Here is an 8,028-nt window from a genome sequence, read left to right on the forward strand (position 1 = left end):
AAAGATATGTGAGGGGAGAATAACTTGCAAAAGAAATATGTAGTATATCTTTGTGTTTTAGTTATATTGGGAAAACTAAAAGAGAGCTCAAGACCAGAGCCTGTGAGCATAAAAGTAACATCAGACATCATGATGAAACATCCCCAGTAGCCATAGGCATTTTAATGCCACAGCGCATGAGGTCTGTAGGTTGAGATTTCAGGGTATTGATTTGGTGAATCCTTTAAAAAGAGGAGTTGATAGAGACTGTTTACTCCTACAGAGAGAAGTTTATTGGGTCCACACGTTGAAGACTGAAGGTCCAAAAGCTTTTTATAGTAGCCTGTAATTGACCGTACTTGTGGGTTTTGTAATTTGAGAAGTACTATTAATATTGAATGTTTTTGTGTATTTCCTTACTTTATGTTTAGATTTTGTATTGTTGTTGAGGCATGTTTGCTATTGTTTGTTATTATATTGTGTATTGTAATGTGATTGACATAATTCATTACTGCAAAAAAGCTATTTATAGGTCACATCCGCCTAGGTGGGGCAAAGAAAATTCACCTTGTGAGTGTGGACTGTTTCTATAGACTGTTCACTGAGAGTCTGCACCCGTCTGTCCTTTTCTTAATCAATTGACAGTAGAGCATGCTCAGCTGGGGACCTCTGTCCCCTAGTATTTGGTCATGGTACTCGCCATGCCTGGGATGAGTGTGCATAGCCGGGTGAAAGATGCACAGATAATAGCCGGTGTCTGGATGTTTCAAAGCCATCACCGGGATTGGCTGAGAGACACACACAGCTCCTGTTTTACTAGGATACGGAAATGAAATCCTCTCAAAATACCATTTCAGCTCGTCATGTACTTTTCATGTTTAAAAAATATACAGTAAGATAGCAATTGAATTGTGTATTGTTTATTTCAGTAAAAAATAAATCTGTATATTTAAGGTATGTTTTTTTGTGACCTAATGCCCGGCCTAATGAACATTTCCAGTACAGTACGTGCAAATGCTTGCAGGGTGAACATGATCGATTCTGCTCTCCATTCAGAATGGTAATCCACAGAACCCGTACTGCAGTGGGATTGAGGGGGTGATGGAGGCTTATTACCAGAGTCTGAAGTCTGTTCGTCTCTATGGACCCACTCACTTCTCTCCTGTCATCAACCACGTCGCAAGGTAGATATGCCACAAAACTGTCATGAAACTAAACATGCACACTTAAAACCCATTAAAACCGGGAAAGCATCTGTGTCACGGCCAAATATATATTAATTGTATATCAATTTGGGGTTCCTTGGCACGAAAAGGTTTGCGAAATACTGATTTAGAAGGCATTTGTGCCTCAGGTCTTAATGGTTTAAAAGCACAGCTGCCATGTATTATGTGTAAAACAAGAGAAAACAGGGGTGTAAGCAAATTCACAGTACAAAATTACCAGACCATTCCCAACTGTATTACTCTGTCAGATCAATAGGGTCTCATTAGATACCACCCAGCCATGTGACTGAGCTACTCCAACCGACCCCACAAACCCACAGGGAACGAGACGGAGATTAAAATAAATGTGCTAATAGCTCTGCAGCCCGCGAGGAATCGATACAAACTCCGGTTGGTGTGGACTCACAGTATAGCTCCAATCACCACCACCTGCCTTTGAAAAAAAAAAATCATTGATGTCTTTGTGTATGACCCTAAGTCTGCCACGCTGATTGATGTGCACGCCGTGAGGTGCTGACGATCGGAGAGGAGGTTAAAAATAGGACCAAGTTCCCACGCTCAGTGGAAGAAATAGCAACACACAAAACAACAGTTAAATGTCACACCTCCCTCCCACTGTTATTTGCAGAGAAAGGAAAAATGATTCGTTAGGGTGAGATTAGAAGAAATTCGCAGCAGTGCCTCCGCATTATGACAAAAAGTTTGACTCTAAATATGATTAGAGTGATACATTTGTGTCTCCCAGACAGTGTGATTGCAATCTCAATGGAATGATGACCTGTCAACATCAGGAGTCTCGTTGTGTACACCGTTTTATAAGTTATGTAATGTTGCTGGAGCGTGGATAGTTCATACAGTGTTGTACACTTCTACAGGGCAACTGAACAACTCACAAGACTTGGATTCATAACGATTCAGAATGCCTGACGGCCCTCCGGCTTTCATTACTATTGGTAAATGCTGACCAGGGTCAGAGGGCTGTTTCTTTGAGTTCCAATATTTATTAAGCAACAAAATCAAGAAAAGCTGAGATCTTAGACACCATAGAGGAGACACAGGAGGCCAGCGGGGGTACTTCTAACTCTAGAAACTTGGTGCTCGAGGGCGCAGGGGTAAAGTTCTATCCACCACCGTGGAGATTAGGGGTTAAAATGCCGTAACTGCCCGTGTTTGGGGTAGGGAAACCAGTCGGGAGGGCATCTTTGTTTGGTGCACCAGCAACTATCTTGGCCATTCCCTGTAGTGGAACGGCAAGGAGTAGTGTGGCGGCACTATGTCCTAGCCTGGTTCCAAACCATAGACCCCCACCCACTCTCTGAGTGGACTGCTCCTCTTGGTCTGGTGTCTTAGGGCGCGTTCGAAAATACAGCACTGAGCGCACTGGCCAATACAAACTAATAGGCGAGTGTGCTCCGGTGCGTAATTTCCGAACGCACCCATAATGTGAGCCTATGGATTTTCACGGTAGAAAAAAAAAAAGTCAAATCAGAGTCGGAGGTGGGGGTGGGTCTAACGACAAGCCAATCAGCGAATATCTGCTAAAACAAGCTGTGCAATGACGTCAGATGTAGGCGGATCCGTGGAGCTCTTGGGATTGATTTAGGGAAATTCTAATCCCCTCCCCCGTGTAATCGACTACACTGGAGCCAACTTCAGACTGAAGCTCCACGCAGCTTCAGGCTGGATAATCAGGCTAACAATGTCCTTTAGGTGAGGGTCCTCACTGGCAGGTGGACCAGTAGGGTCAGCCGGGACAAGACGACATACGTGTGTGGGGAATTCACAATAGGCTCTATGCACAGCAGCCATATTGGAAAGAAATTGGGCCTCTTCTTACTTCCTTCACAGGTGTTACCAATGATACTAATGAAGATGATCTGTTCCATTCTGGTCAGGGTGCTGATATCGTGCATGTTGGCTCACTAGAAACACTCCATTTTGGTTCCCAAATGGCCCCTATGGTGGGTGTGTAACTCTGAGAGTGTACAAATGGAACCAAATGGACCGTAATGGGTCCATTTGGGTTCCATTTGTACACTCTCAGAGTTATGGGGGTCCTTGAAATAAGACAACCACTATGCCACACACTAAATGGAACAGAGCCTTAATTAGTATCATTGGTAACACCTGTGAAGGAAGTAAGGAAGGGGACCAATTCATTCCCAATATGGCTGCTGTGCATAGAGCCTATTGGGAGAAAAAGGTGAAAAGTAATTGGCTCCGCTTAAGAATAATAGGGCTGCTTTGGAACCTACTGAACTGTAGGCTGAAGATCTCAGGCTAAAATGGAAGTATTCTTTAAATGACTAAATGCTTTGTTTTTACTTGGTTTATTCTTGTACTTTCCCTATTTTAGTCCAACCTCCATGATTTAGTTTTTCCTCATAAAGGCTGTGCTCCATAAAATCTTCAAATTTTGTCCCATGCTCCAACTGGCTACAGTTAACAAGCACTTTCTGACACCCCTTATCACACTTCAAATCCTTTCTCCTCTTTTCCCTCTTTCTCGCTTTCTCGACTGCCACCCACGCTGTCCAAAATAGCTCCATTATTCTGCACTAATTTCTTTAGTGTCTGACAAAAACATGGGGGGGAGGGGGGTGGGCTGGGTCGTTGTACAAAAATTAGACACTGCCTTTATTGTTTCCAGAGTCATTTTTATATTTCATCATTTAAGCTTATTATAGTAGCCCAGAATATGCTTCAGTTGCTCACTGAAAATGACCTGTGTCCCTAGAATGTATACTGTACATGGCATAAGTCCAGGGTCCAAAATATAGTGTACAATATGTTTTTACTTGTATTTTGAGACCTGTATCTAAATAATATATTAGGATACCTGTGATATTTGTACATGTACAGTAGATTATAACTATAGAATATTTTGTGTGGATGGCCCTTTAGCCTTTGTTTAATTTAACCCTTGCCCTTTCACCATTGTCCATACCAGGTATGCGTCAGCACAGACGGACGGCTCTCAATACTTCATCCTCCTCATCATCTCAGACGGGGTCATCACAGACATGGCACAGACCAAGGAGTCCATAGTCAACGTATGAAATCATATTTTTTCATTTGCTTTCACACTTTCTTGCAGTCTTTCTCTCTCTCTCTCTCTCTCTCTCTCTCTCTCTCTCTCTCTCTCTCTCTCTCTCTCTCTCTCTCTGCCACTTATATGCTGTGCTGGCCCTCAATGACTTGCTGTTCTAATTAAAGTGATCAAAGTTATTGCGTCTAATGATATTTGTGGATGCCGCTGTGAGTTGGACCTGCATGAAATCATCAACATGGCCAACACAACTACCCCCCCCTCCCCCATTTGTAATCTGAAATACCGTCCAATGATTTTAAATTTAAAAAGTGATCATGTACTACTAGCCTGAGGAGACTCCAGCCCTCCCACGCGCAACCTTCATATATCTCTTCAATTGGGGCCGCCATCTAATAATGAACGAATAAATGTAATAAATGTAAAAGGAAAAAAAGAGTGATTTATTCCCTCCCACCGCCTTCTGTCGTACTTCTGTCCTGCTCGGCTGGGATCTAATAAAACTATATTACGAGGCGTGGAAGAAGGGCCACGGCTCAGGGCACGAGGGAGAAATGTTAATTTGAATCGTTTATAAACCGGCAACAACTTGGTCGATTTAAACACGAGGCTGTGTAGACACGTGACAATTACAACCGGGGCTGCTTCCAGAACTAGTTAGAATAAACAGGCGTTCTGTGCAGTGGTGGAACAAGTACTCAAATTCTTTACTTAAGTAAAAGTACCAATACTGCAATATAGAAATACTTGACAGGGTGTTTGGTGGCTTAAGTACAAGTAAAACTCCAGAATTCAAAATTGACTTGAGTAAAAGTACAAAAGTATTGGCATCAAAATGTACGTAAAGTACCAAAAGTAAAAGTACGAACATTCTTTGAAAATAGCCGATCTACAAGCTCACAACGCGTCGCATCGTGATGCGTTGTGAGCTTGTAGATCTGCTATTTTCAAAGAAATTTCTAAAAAATAAAATAAGGTTAAAGTGGTTAATGTATGTTTTATAATGTAATAATTTATATCTGCAAAGTAAAAGTACAATATTTTCCTCTGAGATGTAGTGGAGTAGAAGTAAAAGTAGGTAGACAATTGTAAATACTCCAGTAAAGTAAAAGTACCTCAAAATTCAGTACAGTACTTGAGTAATTGTACTTAGTTACTTCACACCACTGGTTCTGTGTGAGAGAGAGGTGGCGTGCCGCGTAAAACAATGGAACGTCCTTCCCTCGCTGTCGTTGGCTGTTATGTGGCGGACTGCTCCTTTAGATGTGGTAATTTGTAGGGTTATATATATTTCTCGGTCCGCCTGCGGTACGTCAGATAAGGGACGGTGAAGAGGCCTGCCTCCCAGTGCGGTCTTTGATGCATTCATTCTTTCCCCCTCTCTCTTTAAAGGCCGCCTCCCTGCCTATGTCAATTATAATTGTTGGGGTTGGACCAGCGGAATTTGATGGTATGTAGCACGAGTTGTGTGCACATGCGCGTGCTTGTGTGTGCGTGTGCAATGCATATGCCTCCGTTTATATGTCTGGGCATGAGCGCATGTTTTTGTGTGGGTTTTATGTACACACGTGCACATACTAAGTGTGAGCATGTGTTTGTGTGCAAACAACAGCACATGAATTTGCATCTGGTAATCCCGCTCCTTCTGTCTCTTTGCTATCTCTTCTCTCATATGGCTACGTTCTTCTTCTATCCTTCTTGCAGCTCTTTGCCTTTTGCCATGTCCCCTCTTCCATGCTTCCTTCCATCATTGTGACCTCCCACGCCTGCCCTTGGCTTGAATGTGTTGACTGAATATGAAAAAATCCTCCATTTGTCACAATTGTGACTCCATTCTGTTATGGAGGTGAAGACCACACTCTTTAAGCCCCTCTCTCTCTCTCTCTCTCTCTCTCTCTCTCTCTCTCTCTCTCTCTCTCTCTCTCGTTGGAGAGACATTCCTTATTTACATATTTGCTAGAGAGACATCCCTTGGTTAAAAATAGTGTGTGTGTGTGTGTGTGTGTGTGTGTGTGTGTGTGTGTGTGTGTGTGTGTGTGTGTGTGTGTGTGTGTGTGTGTGTGTGTGTGTGTGTGTATTTATCACACATATATACCACATATATATCACAATGAGTAATTAGCCTGCAAAGTCAGTTCAATCATGCCTAGCAGGACCAATGTGTACGATTGCATGCTGCCTTTCTGCTTACACACCCCACATGCAAACACACATTCTAGCATGTTGTTTTTTTCTCTCACCACGACCGCTCGCTTGCCTGCCTGCCTGTCCAATAGCACGCCGGCTTACAACCCAGCGTGTGTCTTCACGCTCGGCGACATCCTGCGCGCTCACATCAGTGGCTTTGACAACATTGCACAGAAATGTGGAAATGTTATGCTCGCTCGCTCTCTTTCTCCCCCCCCCCCCTCTCTGTCTCTCTCTCTGTCTATCTCTCTCTGTCTCTCTACCTCCCCCTTCAAATGGCATGCAAGCTTCAGCTATTATAGGCTTTAATCACATGGCCTGTTAACCGCGTGTCGTGTTTACGCAGTGACAGAGTTGCTATTCAACGTGGTCACGGAGGTGTGTGTGTGTGAGGGGGTTAAACTGACAGGCTGTGTGACTGATGTGCTTCCGCTATACTCTTTTTCTATCTCTCCCTCAGAGATGATTGAGCTGGACGGGGATGAGGAGAGGATCTCGTCCCAGGGGCGATACGCAGAGAGGGACATCGTTCAGGTAAAAAGGCACAGAGCCAGGCACTACACGCTCAAATTGGGCTGATGACAGCGTGCTCAGCAGAATGTTAGGTCTGCAGAGAACGCAGCAGAAGTGCTGCGATTAATGAGGAAAAAGGTCACAGTCAAAATGACCTCCGTCTCTTGCACTGTAAAATGCGTGTTCATTAAAAAAAAATGAATGAATATATATATTTATTTGGGAATTCAATACAAGGGTACAAAGGTACAGGTGCATTTATGCATGAACAATTATATCCCTCTTTTTTATTTTTTTTACCCCACATTGTCTCACACATTTCTCATGTGAGAAAATGAAAAGACGAGAAAAAATAAATATATATACAGTATATAGACATGACAGGTACTCACCGACCTGTCACCTCCTCTCCTCTCCTCTCCTGTCCTCCAGTTTGTCCCGTTCAGGGATTACATTGACCGGCGGGGGAATCACATCCTGAGCATGGCCCGTCTGGCCAAGGAGGTCCTCGCCGAGATCCCCGACCAGTTCTTGTCCTACATGAGGACCAGGGGGATCAAACCGGGCCCGTTGCCACCTCCCTACACCCCCGCCGTGCACCCCCTCCTCACCAGACGGGTAAGCCGTATCTGAACAGGGGTCTTAACCCACCAAACACCCTGTCGACACGCCCTCCCTCCCCGTGTGGCCCTACTCTACTCTGCTACTTCTTCCTTCTCTTTGCAAGTGGATTCGGGAGGAGCAGATCCCTTCCTTCACTCACTCTCCACTCAGCAATTTTTGGGGAACTCGTCGAGTATTTCGTGGAAGCTCCCCCGTCAAAGCTGTGGGTGACAGGTGAAGTGGACACGCTGAAGTGGCCGCTTCCTGGTTTATGCGATCGGAAAAAGGAGGTGGGACTTCCTCTCAAAGGCCGGCGGTCCAAGTGCACCAAACGGACCTGGTTAGAATTGACCAGCAGTGTAAAAAACCTCTTTGGAGAACCTTACTGGAGACGCCGTACATCGGTTATTTCTGCTTCCATTTTCTTCTCTGCCCCAGGTCACAAAAACCCTCTCTCTCTCTCTCTCTCTC

The 8,028-nt window shown here is 44.2% G+C and overlaps 1 protein-coding gene across 1 annotated transcript in view; it reads left to right on the plus strand.

Moving 5' to 3' along the window:
- The window catches only part of LOC311047359 (copine-8-like), a gene marked incomplete at both ends in the record, with an annotated part of 105,666 nt that extends 98,079 nt beyond the window's left edge, over positions 1–7,587 (plus strand). The window contains 5 exons of the mRNA XM_084060049.1: positions 1,036–1,163; positions 4,156–4,258; positions 5,647–5,704; positions 6,902–6,975; positions 7,387–7,587. Of these exons, the coding sequence (XP_083916175.1) occupies positions 1,036–1,163; positions 4,156–4,258; positions 5,647–5,704; positions 6,902–6,975; positions 7,387–7,587 (564 nt within the window). The remainder of the gene's footprint in view (positions 1–1,035; positions 1,164–4,155; positions 4,259–5,646; positions 5,705–6,901; positions 6,976–7,386) is intronic.
- Between the last annotated feature and the right edge of the window lie 441 nt (positions 7,588–8,028).

Source organism: Gymnoscopelus microlampas (assembly GCF_963454915.1).
Source record: "Gymnoscopelus microlampas genome assembly, chromosome: 6".
Classification (NCBI taxonomy): Eukaryota; Metazoa; Chordata; class Actinopteri; order Myctophiformes; family Myctophidae; genus Gymnoscopelus; species Gymnoscopelus microlampas.